At 36.4% G+C, this 18972-nt stretch overlaps 1 protein-coding gene across 1 annotated transcript in view; it reads left to right on the forward strand.

The window, feature by feature from the left end:
- Positions 1-18972, forward strand: part of LOC138090212 (dynein axonemal heavy chain 14-like) — a 301641-nt gene that overhangs the window by 88848 nt on the left and 193821 nt on the right. The window contains exons 20-26 of the mRNA XM_068985722.1: positions 4116-4347; positions 5046-5099; positions 7169-7314; positions 8661-8729; positions 9597-9783; positions 10609-10685; positions 15970-16129. Coding sequence (XP_068841823.1) covers positions 4116-4347; positions 5046-5099; positions 7169-7314; positions 8661-8729; positions 9597-9783; positions 10609-10685; positions 15970-16129 — 925 coding nt within the window. The remainder of the gene's footprint in view (positions 1-4115; positions 4348-5045; positions 5100-7168; positions 7315-8660; positions 8730-9596; positions 9784-10608; positions 10686-15969; positions 16130-18972) is intronic.

The following is an 18972-nucleotide window of genomic DNA, read 5'->3' on the forward strand; positions in this document are numbered from 1 at the left end:
GCAAGCACTGAATTAAAATTAATGTGGCACAGGAAGTAAGATTGGCATGATCCAATCTCATTTCAAAGTCTGAGAAATTATGCAGTGTACAACTGGTACACACAACCCTCCAGTTATTTAAGAATGAAATAAATATATTTTCTTTCAATTTATTTGTATAATTTAAAAAATTAAGCTACTTTTAAGTCATTAAGATAAAAATGTTTCTTAAGCTGATTTGGGCCTAAACATTAATAAAAGAAACTATGAAATATTACTTATGCACTACAGATACAGTGAAAAATCTTTTCCTAAATTCATACAATATGGTCAATTAAGCTATGACAAAGGAGGTAAGAATACAGGTAAGAAGACAGTTTCATCAAAACATGGTCTTGGAAAAACTTAACAGCAACATGGAAAAGAATGAAACTAGAATATTTTCTCATACCTTATATAAAAAGTAAACTTAAAATGGATTAATGACCTAAATATATGACCTGAAACCGTAAAAAATTCAGAAGAAAGCATCATTTCAGTTCAGTCACTAAGTCGTGTCCAACTCTTTGCGACCCCATGAATTGCAGCACGCCAGGCCTCCCTGACCATCACCAACTCCAAGAGTTCACCCAAACTCATGTGCATCGAGTTGGTGATGCCATCCAGCCATCTCATCCTCTGTTGTCCCCTTCTCCACCTGCCCCAATCCCTCCCAGCATTAGGGTCTTTTCCAGCGAGTCAACTCTTCGCATGAGGTGGCCAAAGTATTGGAGTTTAAGCTTCAGCATCAGTCCTTCCAATGAACACCCAGGACTGGTCTCCTTTAGGATGGACTGGTTGGATCTCCTTGCAGTCCAAGGGACTCTCAAGAGTCTTCTCCAACACCACAGTTCAAAAGCATCAATTCTTCGGTGCTAAGCTTTCTTCACTGTCCAATTCTCACATCCATACATGACTACTGGAAAAACCATAGCCTTGACTAGATGGACCTTTGTTGGCAAAGTAATGTCTCTGCTTTTGAATATGCTATCTAGGTTGGTCATAACTTTCCTTCCAAGGAGTAAGTGTCTTTTAATTTCATGACTGCAGTCACCATCTGCAGTGATTTTGGAGCCCAAAAAAATAAAGTCTGACACTGTTTCCCCATCTATTTGCCATGAAGTGATGGGACCAGATGCCATGATCTCAGTTGTCTGAATGTTGAGCTTTAAGCCAACTTTTTCACTTCACTCTTTCACTGTTATCAAGAGGCTTTTTAGTTCCTCTTCACTTTCTGCCATAAGGGTGGTGTCATCTGCATATCTGAGGTTATTGATATTTCTCCCAGCAATCTTCATTCCAGCTTGTGCTTCTTCCAGCCCAGCGTTTCTCATGATGTACTCAGTTCAGTTCAGTCGCTCAGCTGTGTCCAAAGTGAAAGTTGTGACCCCACAGACTGTAGCCTGCCAGTCTCCAGCTAATGTTGGCAGTTTGATCTCCGGTTCTTCTGCCTTTTCTAAAACCAGCTTGAACATCTGGAAGTTCACGGTTCACGCATTGCTGAAGCCTGGCTTGGAGAATTTTGAGCATTACTTCACTAGCGTGTGAGGTGAGTGCAATTGTGCAGTAGTTTGAGCATTCTTTGGCATTGCCTTTCTTTGGGATTGGAATGAAAACTGACCTTTTCCAGTCCTGTGGCTACTGCTGAGTTTTCCAAATTAGCTGGCATATTGAGTGCAGCACTTTCACGGCATCATCTTTCAGGATTTGAAATAGCTCCACTGGAATTCCATCACCTCCATTTCTTTGTTCATAGGATGCTTTCTATGGCCCACTTGACTTCACATTCCAGGATGTCTGGCTCTAGATAAGTGATCACACCATCGTGATTATCCAGGTCGTGAAGATTTTTTTTGTACAGTTCTTCCATATATTCTTGCCACCTCTTCTTAATATCTTCTGCTTCTGTTAGGTCCATACCATTTCTGTCCTTTTTCGAGTCCATCTTTGCATGAAATGTTCCCTTCATATCTCTAATTTTCTTGAAGAGCTCTCTAGTCTTTCCAATTCTGTTGTTTTCCTCTATTTCTTTGCATTGATCTCTGAAGAAGGCTTTCTTAGGCAGTATGATTTTTGACATTGGTCTTAGCAATTTTTTGGATATATCTCCTCAGACAAGTGAAACAAAAGCAAAAATAAACAAATGGAACCTAATCAAACTTAAAAGCTTTTGCAGAGCAAAGGAAACCATCCACCAAACAAAAAATACAGCCTACTAAATGGGAGAAAATATTGGTAAATGAGACATCTGATAAAGGGTCAATATCCAAAATATTTTTAACAAAACCTCATACAACTCAATATCAAAAAGACAACCCAATTTAAAAATGGGCAGAGGACCTGTTTTTCCAAAAGAAATACAAATGGCCAATAGATGCATGAAAAGATGCTCAACATCACTAATCATGAGGGAAATGCAAATCAAAACCACAGTGAGATATATCACACCTGCCAGAAATAGCTACTGTCAAAAAGACCGCAAATAACAAGCATTGGTGAAGATGTGAAGAAATGGGAACCCTCATGCACCACTAATAGAAATGTAAGTTGGTATAGCCATTCTGGAAAACAGTATGGAGGCTCCTCAGAAATTAAAAATGATCTACCAATTATACCATTATATTTATCTGAAGAAAATGAAAACACCATTTTGAAAGATACATGCACCCCAACATTCACTGAAACACTATTTACAATAGCCAAGATATGGAAACAGCATAAATCCATCCACAGATAAATGGTTAAAGAAGATGTGCTATATACATGCAATGGAATGTTAACCATAAAAAAGAATGAAATTTTGCCATTTGTGTCAATATACATGAACCTGGAGGATATTAGGCTTAGTGAAATAAGAAAGATAAATACTGTATATTTTCATTTATATGTGGAATCTAAAAAATAAATGAACAAATATAACCAAACAGAAACAGATTCATAGATACAGAGAACAAACTAGTGGTTACCAGAAGGAGGTTGTAATGAGAAGTGCAATAGAGGTAATGGAGATTAAGATGTACAAACTACTAGATATAAAATAATAAATTATGAGGATGTAATATCCAGCAAAAAGAATACCGTCAATAGTAACTTTATATGGAGTATATTCTATAAAATTGTCAAATGACTATGAAAGTGAAAGTCGCTCAGTCGTGTCTGACTCTTAGTGACCCCATGGACTGTATGTATAGTCCATGGAATTCTCCAGGCCAGAATACTGGAGTGGGTAGCCTTTTCCATCTCCAGGGGATTTTTCCAACCCAGGATCAAACCCAGGCCTCCCGCATTGCAGGTGGATTCTTTACCAGCTGAGCCACAAGGGAAGCCCAAGAGTGCTGGAGTGGATAGCCTATCCCTTCTCCAGAGGATCTTCCTGACCCAGGAATTGAAACAGGATCTCCTGCATTGCAGGCAGATTCTTTACCAATGGAGCAGTGTATACCTGAAACTAATAATAGTATTGTAAGTCAACTACAATTTAAAAAATTCATTTCCTTCAACAGTGGCTTCTCTCTCTTCATCTGAGACTTTCCAAGGTGGTAGTTTATAATTTTTAAAATTTTCTTTGTAATTAATTTTTTTAAATGTTCTCATTTTTATATTTCTTTATAATCTGCTTTGTCCTAGAAAGGATTTCAAAGGGTTTTATGAAGGATATACAAAATTTTAGATGACAGCAGAAGCTAAGATATAAATGGGCCACCAATTTAACTCACAGTGGTTTCCACAAGAATGTAGTCCTGGACCCCTAATGTAGCAGTTATAATGAATAATGTCTGAAACTCCCGTCTTATGGAAGCCATAAAAACTTCATAGAGATGATTGTTATGTAAATCTTCCACTTATGCTGACCATCATACCAAAGTAGCATGATTCAACAAGGCCATTTTTCGCACAGGGAAGAGTGTTCATGTTTGCAGTCTTTCAAGTTCTAGTAGTTCCTGTCTAATAGAGCAATTAATGAATTATCCACCAGTCTTTTCATTTGATTTTTTGATGTTTTCAAATCAACATAATCTTATTATGTTTCTGCATGTGAAAAAGAATTAAAAACCATTTTGCCCAAATAATATGATCATTTAAAATGTTGTTTTCAGACATTTGCAATATAAATGGAATGAGAAACAAAAGTTGTGCTATGTATCTCAAGGAGATGCCAGCTTTACTTATGGCTACGAGTACTTGGGCTGTACCCCAAGACTGGTGATTACGCCTCTCACAGACAGATGCTGGCTAACTCTCACTGGAGCACTACACTTGAACCTAGGAGGTTGCCCTGCTGGTCCAGCTGGTACAGGAAAAACCGAGAGTGTTAAAGATCTAGCAAAAGTAAGTGGTTTCTACATCTAAAATAAAAACTTCTCTTTTTTTTAGTCACACAGTATTGTAAAGTAAAATAAAGTAAAATTTTAAAAATTTTAAAAAACTTTAAAAGTTATCTTAAGTTTACACCTTTCCTGTTGTTAAAGTATTCATAATATTTAGCAAACACATTAACACATTCGTTAATTCATACATCATCATTTAATTTTGAATGTTTAATGTGTGCTGGGACTTAGGATCTTGGTAAGTCAACATAGCTGACTTGGGCTATAATAATGAGCTAACATCTATGTAAATGAAGGATTCATTTATTTTGAGCTCCATACACAGATTTTTGCCTAGTCTTTGTGATTAACAGAAGTGTTTGTGTGTATGTGTGTGTATGTGTATAAGAAAAAGAGACAAGAAACTGATGAAAGCAAAGGGTATAGTTTATGATATTGCTGAAATGTTTTTTCTTTGGTTATTTGTTTGTATGTTTAAAAATACGACCTTAAGCCTCCATGCACTAATCAACTAAACTATAACAGTGTATGTGCATTAATCCTATACTGAGTCTTGTGGATTTCTAAATTTGGTATAAACACCTTTATATTGTAAAAATTTTCTTGCAAGAATAAAGATATTTTATTCCTCTGGAAGTTTTAAAGTTAGTATTTTGTGTCATAATTCAATAAATATATTAAAATATTTTTGTTTCCCAGTCCTTAGGCAAACATTGTGTAGTCTTCAACTGTTTTGAGGATTTGGATTATAAGGTAAAGCTTATTCTTATATTCTCAGAAAAAAAAACTATTGTACACATAAAAGAAATAATTCATTAAGGATTAAAAGAATAAGAAAAATATCTTAGACATTAAGTATTAATATAACTATAAATGCTATTCTTTTAAACTAACAGAAGAGAAATTTTAAATGTAATTGAAACTTAAAAACATTTCACAGTTTACCTTTATTCAGCTGAACCACTTCTTAAGACAGAGAGTTTCCAATGTTTTGACAGGGAGAATCTTTTCAAACAAAATTGGCATGAAACATGAATATATAAAAAATTAAGAGTACTGCTTCAGTAATATAAATTTACATATTCTAACATATTTTTATTTACTGAAAATAAAGAACAATGAAGCTATTATGAGTAACACAAAAATTTGAGTCAGAGGTTATATAAATGATTACAAGTTTATGTCAGCCTTATTTTGTTTGGGTTGCATATTATCTAAAATATATCTCATAACATTCTTAAATATTTATTAAAATGTCATATACCTCTGTGCCTATCACAAATTCCCTTAGTTTCAAAACACTCCAATTTATTTTATTTTGCAACTTAAGTCCAAACCTTTTATATTTTGCTGAGATCCTACACTTCCAATATGTATTCACCTGGCACATTAAAAATATCAGTAAATATAAATAAGCTGATTGAACTATTATTCTTAAAACACTTACCAAATAGCCTCACTGTCCTCCCTGGAAACTACGTTTACTGGGGCTCTGCAGGAGTGGGACTAGGGTAAGGTGAGTGACACTCTTACCTGCTAAGCAAAGTTCAATGAGGAGCCAAAAAACTTAGTCATCAAAATAAATAGTATTTTAGTGCAATGTATTTTTTAAAGAATCAAAGTAAATGCCCCCCAAAAAAGGTGATAAACAAAATATCAAAATTTTAGATAAAGACAGGATCTGATTGCTGCAGTCAGTGGGAGGAACCGACTTTTTCAGGCTCTGAGCCAGAGGGGCTCTCTCCGATTCTCACATCTTGCCCCTCTGCAGCACCTAACAAAAGCTCCTCTTAGAGTTCAAGCATTCCTCTACAGGTATTCAGTCCACAGACACTTTATCTGGCTTGTTTATTTCAGTTTATAACATTTACAGATCAACAGATTTCAACACTGACTTTCAGTCTCTCACAAGGACACTGGAGGATTGAGCCACCTGCCCATTGTAAATGGCAGAAGCAGAGTAAGAGCTGCTTGCAATTGCTGCCCCTACTCCAGCCTGGCCCCAATCTTCCACTCCTCTTAAATTATTAGTTCAGAAATCTGCGTTACTGAGCTTCCCTGGTGGCTCAGCGGTAAAGGATCCATCCTTTGGTCGGGAAGATCCCCTGAAGAAGGAAAAAAATCCCAGACAGAGGAGCCTGGCAAGCTACAGACCAGGGAGTCGCAAAAGAGTCGGACACGACTTAATGACTAAAGATCAACCGTCTGCATTACTACCAGGCATTGACCACTAAGCCTTGAGTCTTGGCCGGACCTAGAAAGGAGAACTCTTCCAACCATCTGCGGAAAGCTGTACTGAAGACTTCTACTGCCAGTGCGTGGTTCTGAGAACATGGCACCCAGGCGATTGCTCACTTATGCAAATGTGAATTGTGCTTCTACTTTCTCACTCTTGTGAGCATCAGTTTGCTGCTGTTGTGTTTAAACTTTTAGGGCTTTCCCAGTGGCTCAACAATAAAGAATCTGCCTGCAATGCAGGAGACTAGGGTTCGATCCCTGGTTGGGAAAGTCCCCTGGAGGAGGAAATGGCAACCCACTCCAGTATTCTTGCCTAGCTGGGTACAGCCCATAGGGTCACAGAGTCAGACAAGACTGAAGCGAGTTAGCACGCACACACATTTAGACTTTTACCGGAGACAGGCAGAGTAGTTGAGTGGTCTTAGAGTCTAAATACTGCTGCTTTCAGCCCTACACAAATGCTTGAGAGGGAGACAGACAAACAGTGTTTGCTTGGTTTGGGTAAAATGGGAAGAACTTGCAGAAATTAATGTCCCAGTAAAAATGCTCACCTAAATAACAATTTCATTAATCATTTTTTTAAGATAATGGGGAAATTCTTCTTTGGACTGGTTGAGTCAGGAGCTTGGTGTTGTTTCGATGAATTCAATAGAATTGACGTGGAAGTTCTCTCTGTGATTGCCTCACAGATGCTAACAATTAAGGCAGCAAAAGACAGCTATTCTGTCAGGTATTTGCTAAATGTGTTTATACTTTGGGAATGGAAATTTGATGTACACGTACTGCTTAATTATTATTTAATATTTTTTCTACCGTAAGTGTTTGGGTTTGTTTCTTTTGTTTTCCTAAGCACACACCAAAAGGAATGGCACTTAACTTGAATTTTTCCTTTGTTTGCAAATAATATGAAAATATGAGTAGTTAGCTTGCAGACTCTTTCCCAAGCTTGAAACAGCATTCTTGGCTACCAGGAAAAGGAGGCAAATATGTTCTAATTACTTTTCTTTTTTAGTTTAAATTCTCTTAGTAGCTATTCATTTGATGATATTTCATTTGAAGAAATCAAAGGGGTTTTTTTTCTTTAATTCTACATATTAAAAAAAAAACAAAGTTATACTAACCACACACAGGAACCCTTCTGTTGTTCCATTACTCTGGATTAATATACTTTTATTTTAAAAATCCTTTAATAACAATATTTATATGTTAGGATTACTAATGTATACTAATCCAAGCAAAATTTTTTTTCTTTTCAGATAAATTTAGGAATTTACATGATTTACCTTTTTGAGCATACTTGGATTTGTGGGTTTAAAATGTCAATTGCAAGCTAATAATTCTAACTCAAGCTAATGGGCACTCACTTCTTGCTTTACTCTCAATGTTATGAGGCTTCACAAGTCTGTGGATATGACTAGGATTACAGTAATTTACACCTCACCAGTTCTTCAGCACATCTTAGCTTCTGCAAAGTTTTCCTCATCTGTGTCTAGACGGTCCCTAGGTTTCGTCCCAGTTGTTCTTCCGTTCCTGTTTGACCACCTTTGTCGGTTCAGCGGTCCATAAAATCACTAGGGGATTTCTCTCCATTGTCTCTTCCTCTGGTGCTAGCAGCATGACACTATCCATGCAAGGTTCTACTTCACGGTGTTCCCAGAATTATTCACTTGAGTGTTGGGAAGTGGGCTGTGTTTCATTTTAAAGCAAGAACTCTACTGAGGGCCAGTCTGTGTTCCACTGTGTCATCCAGGCGGAGCTTTATGTCTCCTCAGATTCTCTTCTCTGTGTAAGTCAGTTCATTCAGATGGGTACCCTCTTACCTTGAGCCTCACAAAACTCTCCAGACATCATCAGACATAATCAAATAAATCTGAATCCCAGCAGAGCTCATGATTTGGCATAAAACACCTCTTCTTTCTCTGCCTACTGTTTTTTTTTTTTCTTTTCCCAGCATGTTCTGTTTAGATTTAATTGTAGCACAGTCTCAGGGAGTTTTGCAAACTCCTTTGTAGTTTTAAGATACTTTGGCTTACAGAAAGCAGTTGTCTTAATGATGAATACTGTAATGTCTTGTAGGTTTATACTGGAAGGAAAAGAAATTCGTATAAATATGTCTTGTGCAGTATTTGTCACCCTAAATCCTGGGTAAGTATCAGTTGCATCTGTGGTAGGAGTTCAGTTCAGTGCAGTCGCTCAATCGTGTCCAATTCTTCATGACCCCATGGACTACATACAGCATGTCAGGCTTCCCTGTCCATCACCAACTCCCGGAGCTTACTCAAACTTACGTCCATTGAGTCAGTGATGCCATCTAACCATCTCATCCTCTGTCGTCCCCTTCTCCTCCTGCCTTCAATCTTTCTCAGCATCAGGGTCTCTTCTAATGAGTCAGTTCTTCGCATCAGGTGCCCAAAGTGGTAGGAACGGACACAAGCAAAAATCCCTTTTTTAAATCTTATCCATAGACAGAGTTGGCTGACGTTGTATATTCATCACGCACCCTCCACCATGCCTCTGAACCCCTCCACTGCCCACACCATTTATAAGCAGCTACAGCTCTGTGTTTGTCCATATGGATGATATCACATTAAGCTTCTGACCAAGAGAAATTTCCACTTTATGAATAGCCAGAGAGAAATGAAAAGGTTGGTAGTCTGTCACAAAGAGGACACAGACAGAAAAGCTAATGAAAGTAGCAGGAGGAACAGTATGGTAGTTTACAGGGAGTGGAGACTGGGCAGACTCAATAAGTATGTGTTGATGGAATGTTGATGGAATCAGGGAACTGATGTGAGGTAAACCGTGGGAGGAGGCACAGGAAGGAAAGCACATAAACTGGGAAGCTCTGTGAGTTAAAAGCACAATAGAAACCATCTTGTAAACTTCTTGTTTTCAGATAAAGGTCACATAGAAAGGCAATAGAATTACTATTTGGGAGAAATGTATGTGGTTCTCATTTGAAAAACTGAAACATGATGTTTTCTGTTTCTTTGTTTTTCTTATCCTCTTAAGATACAAAGGTCGAGTGGAACTCCCAGATAACTTAAAATCTCTGTTTCGCCCAGTGGCAATGATGGCTCCCCATTATCAAATGATTGCTGAAGTAATGCTCTTGTCTATTGGTTTCAAATCTGCAAAATTACTTTCTGGAAAGCTAGTTAACATTTACGAATTAGCTAGCAAGCAACTCTCGCAACAGGTAACAAACTGTTTTTTATCAAAGTAAAGGTGATTACATGAAGCATTAAATAATAACTTTTCAGGTATTAGTCCAAGAATGACCTGGAACTAAAATTCCTATCAGCATATCAAGTTCATGCAACTTGTGTATAAGGCAATATGTAAATCCAAGTTCCAAGCTTTCCCTGGGATCTGATCTGGAGAGAGCAGTCAAGTAGCTCTAATTTTAAATTATAGACTACCTTCTCCATGCAAGGAAGATTACATCTAGAGCAGTTGTTTTCAAACTTTATAGTGCATCAGAATAATTTGCAGGACTTTTTAAAACATAAATTGCTGGACCTTACCACCAACTTTCTAGTTGTCCGAGGTGGGACTTGAGGGTTTACATTTCTAACAAGTTTTCAGTGTTCATGATGCTGCTAGTCTGAATGCCCCACTTTGAAAAATATTGTTCTAGGACATGCCAACTTTGTGTTTATTTATAACCCAGAATGGTTTGGGCAGCTAACCAGGTTATCTCCGAAGCGTTCATTTTTACAATATATTCTTTAAATCCAGCTCTCCATTTTAGAGAAAACTTAACTCAGATAATGATTTTTTAACTTCTTTGAAACTTGTTAATCGTTTTTTTTTTTTTTTGAGAAGGAGACTTATAGAAGGACAAGTTTGGGAAAGAAGTGAGAACATTAGAACCAAAACTGAGGGTTTCTTGAATTCATAACACTGTTTCTCTTCACAGCATAGATGATCAGTGATTTAACAGTATACTATATGCATTTATTTCCAAGTTGTTCATTTTTCTCCAGAAACTTAATAACTCAAATATTTTAATATTTGATAGGATCATTATGATTTTGGCCTGAGGTCTCTGAAGACGGTTTTAGTGATGGCTGGGAAGAAGAAACGGGAGCTTAAATGGTCAGTTGAATTTTGAATTGAGTGTAGATCAAAAGGGAGTTACACAATACTGAGAAAATACTGTGTGAAATTTTAAGTAATGACAACAAGATAAAATAAAATAATTCTGAGCTCCCAGACTCGAAATCCAGAAGCCATAAAAGAAATAATTTATAATAGTCAAAAATTACTTTTTGTGAAGTCAAAAAACAAATGAAAAACGAGTAAAGATATAAGCAGCTCCCGTTGCAGTTAAATAACTCATCCTCTTAGTACATAAAGATATCTAGAAAACTGGGGAAAAAACAGTCCTATAGAAAAATGGACAAAGGAACTCAACAGACAGTTCTCAGAAAAAAAGAGACATAAAAGTCCTTTAAGTATATGAAAATACACTCAACCCCACCCATAATGAGAGAAATGTACATTACAGTTACTCTGAAAATTGTTTCTCACTTATCAGATGGGCAAAAGTTTTTAAGTTTTCAGAACTTTGTACTGGTGAGACCAAACAGAAGCAGGCATTCCTTTTCATTATTGGCAAGATGTGTACTTTTTGTACTGTCTTCATTTGGGGCTGTATTCATGTATCACCTATTAAAAAAATTTTTTTTAATATGTTACAAAAAGACATATCAATATACTATTTACATGAAATGTTTAAACGATAAATGTTATAGATTATTTATAAGTACAGTAAAAAAGTACAAAATGTTTCATGGGAGGAGAAAACAATAAGAATAGGCTATAGCTCCACTGTAATATTTTATTTCTTAAATAAAAGAACTGTAGCATATCTTGCAAAATGGCCTGTATAATATAGATGGAATGTAAATAGGTGTCTATTATGAAATATCTTATAATTTTATAAAATTAAAGATAAATAGTACCAAGTAATCAGCTCCATAATGTCCTCACGTCCTTAGTCCTTTTTTTTTTTTTTTTTTTTTTGGCCATACCATGCAGCTGTGGAATCTCAGTTCCCTGACCAGGAATTGAACCCAGGCCACACCAGTAAAAGCCCAGAATCCTAAACACTAGGACAGGGAACTTTCAAGTCCTCAGACTTTCTTATGTTCACTTAATTCTGTGTGTGAATAAATATTCCAAGGATACTGGTACTCCTCTCATTTCAAAGTCCTTCATTGTTCTCTGCAAATCACAAAAAACTCAAAGTTCTCACAGCTGCCTGCTGTTGGAGATCCCATTTCCAGGGTACTCTCTGTCTGTCTCCTGCCACTGAAAGTAGCTCTCTTTTCTCTATTCCAAGGGTAAAAGCCACCCTTCTTTGACTCTCCCAAACCTTCACACACATGATGTGATTAAGTGAAGCTGACTGTGTTATGAAAAGGACTGGGGAATTTATTTTTTTGTCAGAGGAAAGCACAGTGAACAATTTTAAAATGAATATTAGACAATTTGCTTTTTAAAAGTCCCTTGACCCTTCCTAATACCTAAAATTTTAATTGTTCTTCTTGCCTCTCTCCTCTTCCCTTCTCTGTCCCTTCCTCTCCCTTGACTCCACCCAGCGCTTTGTAAGGTTTCTAATTTTGTCTCTTAGGATTGAGAATACAACAGATTTCTCTCATTTCTTTATGCATGGTGATTCAACCCTCCCTTCTTTCTGCCTTCTCTTCTCTTTCTAGATTGTGTTGATGCAGCCTAACTCTAACCCCCAAATAGAGTTTAAAGGTGTTTACATAAAGATGTGTTAGTTTTGTATGTTTGCCATAACAAACTGCTATAAAAGCAAGATGTCCAAAAACAATGGAAATGAATCTTTTCGTAGCACCTGAGGTCAGAGGTCTGAGACCAAGGCTGTGGACAGACCTGCTCTCCTTCTAGAGTCTCTTGGGAGATTCTGTTCCTTTCCTCTTTTAGCTTCTGGTGGTTGCCAGCATTCCTTGGTGGAAGGTCACATCACCCCAACCTCTGCCTTCATCTTCACGTCAGCTTCTCGACTGTATGTCTCTGTCTGCTCTGGTATTAGGAACATGTGGCTGCACTTAGACCTGAATGATTCAGGGTAAATGTCTTTCAAGATTCTTAACTCAATTAGATCTTCTGCCCTATCAGATAATATTCACAGAGTTCCAGGGATTAGGAAGTTAATATATTGGCGGGGTTGGGGGAGTAGGAAAGAGGGGGGAATTTTTCTGCCTACCACAGTCAGCCTTATCTGTTTTTCTCTAAATCTCCCCTTTTGTTTAGAAAATAAGCTGTAAAACTGACCACAGTACTGGGCTGCAAAATGTCTTAACTAATTCCAAACAACTGGTATCATGAAAACAATCAAACAGGTTTTAAAAGTTACATTTAACTATGCTTTTCTTCAACTTTCAGTTCAGTTCAGTTCAGTCGCTCAGTCATGTCCGACTCTTTGCGACACCATGAGTCACAGCACGCCAGGCCTCCCTGTCCATCACCAACTCCAAGAATTCATCCAAACTCATGTGCAGCCATCTCATCTTCTGTCATCCCCTTCTCCTCCTGCCCCCAATCCCTCCCAGCATCAGGGTCTTTTCCAATGAGTCAACTCTTCGCATGAGGTGGCCAAAGTATTGGAGTTTCAGCTTCAGCATCAGTCCTTCCAATGAACACCCAGGACTGGTCTCCTTTAGGATGGACTGGTTGGATCTCCTTGCAGTCCAAGGGACTCTCAAGAGTCTTCTCCAACATCACAGTTCAAAAGCATCAATTCTAAAAAGAAAAAAAAAAACAGCATCAATTCTTCGGTGCTCAGCTTTCTTCACAGTACAATTCTCACATCCATACGTGACCACTGGAAAAACCATAGCCTTGACTAGACGGACCTTTGTTGGCAAAGTAATATCTCTGTTTTTGAATATGCTATCTAGGTTGGTCATAACTTTCCTTCCAAGGAGTAAGCATCTTTTAATTTCATGACTGCAATCACCATCTGCAGTGATTTTGGAGCCCAAAAAAATAAAGTCTGACACTGTTTCTACTGTTTCCCCATCTATTTGCCATGAAGTGATGGGACCAGATGCCATGATCTTCGTTTTCTGAATGTTGAGCTTTAGGCCAACTTTTTCACTCTCCTCTTTCACTTTCATCAAGAGGCTTTTTAGTTCCTCTTCACTTTCTGCCATAAGGGTGGTGTCATCTGCATATCTGAGGTTATTGATATTTCTCCTGGCAATCTTGATTCCAGCTTGTGCTTCTTCCAGCCCAGTGTTTCTCATGATGTACTCTGCATAGAAGTTAAATTAGCAGGGTGACAATATACAGCCTTGATGTACTCCTTTTCCTATTTGGAACCAATCTGTTGTTCCATGTCCAGTTCTAACTGTTGCTTCCTGACCTGCATATAGGTTTCTCAAGAGGCAGATCAAGTGGTCTGGTATCCCCATCTGTTTCATCTGTCTTCAACTTTAGTTGACCTTAGTCTAGAAGTTTTCTTTTTTATTCTTAAATTTCAAGACAGTCCCCACAGTAATCTCAGATGCCATCCCCTAAGTTATTCTTTTGTATAATTTTAGTGAAAAACATGGTATTGTAACAATTTTACCATATTTTATATAAGCTATTATCTCTCCTTATCTATATCTAATAGTTACTCCCCAGCCAGACATACTGTTATCCCTATTTTTGGAATTTCTTTTCATGTAAAGCAAAGTCTGTCTTGAGAAAAAAGTGGGAAAGGTCAAGGTTACTTACTAGATCCCCAGCAGGGAAGTGTGGGACCGTTTCTGTCCCTGGTGTGGCCCCTCACTTTGACTTCTGGTCGACTCGCCCTCTCTACCAAAACACCTTCAGAAAAAAGACTTCCTGATGTATTTACAGAGGAATGTGTTAACAGCTGATGCCAACTCAGTGAGTCTTCCATCGTAAAGATAGAGTGCTTATAGAAATGGACTTTGAAGTCAGAGAGACCTGACTAAATGCCAGTTCAGACATTTACCAGCTATATGACACTGAGTGTGTTATTTCATTTTTCTGAGTATCACTTTTCTTCTTAGCTTTTGAAAAGATTAATGAAATTTCTTAAACAATTAAGCAAAAGACCTAGTAAAAAAAAATACTCAATAAATGTTATCTATTAGCTCTTTTTATTATGGGGCAAAAGGCTTAAAAGTTATCACCAAAATGAAGAATTTCAGACATCAGTAGACAAGAGTATGAGAGGGATGCTAGGGCAGGGAAAACTTTTTTTCCTTTCTATCTCCAAAGTCATACTATACCACATGTAGTTACTTTTTCCCCTTTTGACTGCATGTTTAATGTATAAAAATGTGTACTAGAGTGTTTAGTATACAAAATATTATATGTGGCAATAAACTGTGTGATAACAATATATCAAAAATTTTGTTACAATTAACAAAAATATTAAGTTGGCTTAAACAGTAGAAGGAATTTAATATTTCACCCAATCAGAAAATCCAGAGGTGGGGCAGGATATAATCACTTTGATTTGAGTTTCCCTTTTATTTCTCTGAAATATTCTAAGCACTGCAGTTTTCTGGTTCTGGGTTATTTTTAGACTGGCTTCCTTTTTGGTAGCAGGATGGCTTCTAATAATAAATGGAGCTAACTACACCATTGAACTGAAGTCCCAAACCACTCTGAGAGAACAATTCATTTGTCTACCCCTGAATCGCTGTGTCCAAGTGACTGCTATGCATTGATTGATTAGAGCTGGGGTTATATTCACTTCTTGAATATTTGTTATGTCATATGCTTGCTTTCTGAAACTCTCTCAGACATACTACCTTGGCAAATCAGAGATAGTTACCCTAGACTCTGAACCTGAAACTAGAGGAAAAAGAAATAGGATATACACAGAGTCCACTCTGGCAAGGGTGACGGCAGTGGCAATAGCTGCAGACATTTAGCAAAAATTAGCAGAGACAGCAAGCCGCGCTAGTGCAAGCATCAGGCTCTAGATGCACCAGGCACTGCTCTCTGGTGGCAGCCATGTCTTCACAGAACCAGTTCTATAGCTCAGCTTTGTTCCCAACTACATAGCCTGCAAGACTAGTTCTCTAGTCATCCTAGGGATTTTTAATAAATCGTTTTATTTATCATTTGATGTTAACCTGAATACATTTCTATTTTGGCTGGGAAACAGCATTACCCTGAGTTCTAAGTCAGTCAGGGCCCATCCCTGGAGCTAGGAACCAGATTAACCTCACCCAAACCACATAGCTGCTTTGCAGTGGGGAGAGGAGGAAAAGGTATTGGGATAGCCGCCACTAAAAAAGAATATTCATGGTCTTTAACATCAACAAAACAAACTTGCTAACTTGTTCTTTGCTTTCTTCTACCATTAAAGTAACATCAGTGACATTTCTGAAACAGAGGAAACTCTGATAATTATTGAAGCTATGAGAGAAGCTAGCTTACCAAAGTTTCTTCCTAAAGATGTCCTACTTTTTGAAAAGATTATGAGAGATATTTTTTGTGGAGCAACAGTTTCAAAAGTAAATCAGATTGTCTTGGAGGTAATAAGACCTTTGAAAATCATTACAAATCATTTATATGTAGAATATCAGTTAAGAAACTATAATAGATGTGAATTTAAAATGTTAGTTATTCCTGAAATTCTCTATTCATGTTATAACTTGGGACATAAAAATACTTGGAGATATATATTTCCCATGAATGAAGAATTTTCAGTACACCTTGGCATAATGGAAACAAGAACAAATTGTGTACCTTTAAGGAAGGAAGGCTGTTAACACATATTTTGCTCCTCAATTTTCTCATCTTTCAAGTGAGAATGATACTGTCTGCTCTTCCTACTTTCAAAAGGTGCTTAGAGAATCAAATTATATTAGAATTATGAATAAAGACTTTAATGTGTAAATACTTTGTGATCATTAAAATGACACAATTTCAGTCATTTATGGGGCTTCCATGGTGGTTTAGACGGTAAAGAAACAGAGCCCTTTATACTTTCTCTTATATGTATAAAACCATACAGTCATTGCCTTACTGTAGGTAGGCGCTCAGTGTTTTCTGTTACTATGATACAACCTCCTGCTACTCCCTCCATTCTAATATGTTGTCATATGGCCGCCAGAGTTGCTTTCCTAAAACATATGTTTGATCACATCACCAAAGCAGCTGTTGAAGCAATGTTGCCTCTAGTACAACAGTCAAATTAACTATCTTGGCCATAATGCCTTTCACAATTTGGTCAGACCAGATTTTCTTTCTCATACTGAGCATTAAAGTAAGAAACTAGGGAAAAGAGCAATAAAACAAATTCTCTGAAATGAAACCAATGAAAATAATGAAGGAAAGGGCAGAAATCAACCAAATAAAGAATAAAAACTATAGGAAAAACAACAAAACCAAGGTTATCAGTTTGATTATATACAGACCTCAAGCAAGAATGATTAATAATTGAAAAAGAAACAATGATATTAAGATTTAAAAGTGATGAGAACATTATGAACAACCTAAGTTAATAAATATAAAGCTATAGACATGTTGCATTAAGCAACAGGGAATGGGAAGTGATCACTGAGTAAAAACAATTTTTAAAGATACTCAAAGCAACTTCTTCCCATCCCTCCTCCCCAAAATTCAGACCCAAATGGTTTTATAGTTTTAATTGGAGATTATATGCTATAATTCATGTATGTATCCTTTTGAGATAACCTTTTTTCAGATTGCCCATATCACCTAATAAATGGCCTTTTTTTGGTAAGGGTTTCATATATGTATTTTGTGCTTATTGGATATAAAGTTATATACATAGCCTATTAATTGTATTTTTCAGAGCTTGATATCTATTTTTACTGATTTATCAGTTTCTGAAAGGGGTATATCAAAATCTTAACTGAAATTATTGATTTATCTATGTGTCTTGCATATCTGTTACTTGTTACTTTATATAATTTGACGTTATAAGTTGCGTATATGTTTGTTTATTCTTCAGCCACTATGTCTTTCTCTGGACCGTATGCTATGTCTTGCCGTAAGACCTATTTAGTCAGATATTAAGATGTCTGTCCAACTTTTTTACGTGGATTCATATTTTTAGAATCTCTTTTTCCATTCTTGTATTTCTCAAACTTTCTATGTTTCTCTGTTTGAACTATAAGTCTTATGGGAGATGTATCAGTGGACTTTGTTTTCTTGTAATTCAGTCTGTGATTATCTGTCCTGTGTTGATTTTAACTTTTTATATTCATTATAGATTCTGTTATCTTAAAATTCATTACTGGTATAATATTTATTTAATTTTTTTCTTTATTGTTTTCTCTCTTGCCCTGCTCTCTGTGGGACAGATTGAATTTTCTTCTGTGTTTATTTTGTGTTTATTCTCTATGGTGCCTCTCTTAACTGAAAACTGACATCCAGCATTATTTGTTCCTATTTATTCATTTTTTCAATATCTATATATATTCCCTTTCAAAACAAGTACTGTAGCTTACTCTTTGGTCTTCCCCATACTCTCAATCTTATGTACGTCATATCATAAATGTTTGTTATGGGAATTTTTTTCCTTTTCCTTGGGCCTAGTTTTTGTAAACACATATGTTTGCCCACACAGGCATGTGCATGTGTTTAGAATACTGTAAACTAACAAGGCATTTTATAAAACTTCATATCTCTTCTAGACTTCAATGTGTTCCTTTTTTTCAGTACTTCTTCCAACAGTGTTTTTCAAGTAGGCTTTGTGTGACAAACCTTTGGCAACTATTTCTCATATGCCTTTATATTTAGATTACAGTTTGGCTGGTTATAAAATTCTAAGTTTAAGGTTCTTTTCATTTAATGCATTAAAATATTTAATATCTTTAAAATATTGTTGCATTTTCTCTTGCTCCGCTCTTGAAATGGTGTCACCTTAGTATGTGTTCCTTTGTAGTGTATCTGTTCCTTCTCTCCAGAAGCTTTAAAATTTTCATTTGCCTTTGTATTCTTAATTTCAGTATAAATTCTCTTGTTATGAATTTTGGTATTCTATAAGCCCTTTTAATATGTAATTTTGAAGGAGACATATAGTGTAACATTCTTTGTTCCACATGATTAAATGAGTTAGACTTTTCCAGACCAACAAGTCGCAGGTCCAGACTCTAAACCATGCTTAGTTTTTTTCATAGCACTTATCTTTGTTTTACATTTTTTAGATTTTCTTTGTTTCATTATTTTAATGAAAATGCAATTTGATTTTTTTCTTTTTGCTGTGTGGTTTCTAGGAGAAAGACAGTGGATATTTGCATCTAAGTTTTGCCTGCATTTTGAAGATTTCATTTGCATTTTAAAGATTTTCATTTTGCTATAAAAAAGAAAAATATCAGTTGACAAGTGTTCCTTCTCTGTCTTATGT

Source organism: Capricornis sumatraensis, chromosome 14 (genome assembly GCF_032405125.1).
Source record: "Capricornis sumatraensis isolate serow.1 chromosome 14, serow.2, whole genome shotgun sequence".
Taxonomy (NCBI): domain Eukaryota; kingdom Metazoa; phylum Chordata; class Mammalia; order Artiodactyla; family Bovidae; genus Capricornis; species Capricornis sumatraensis.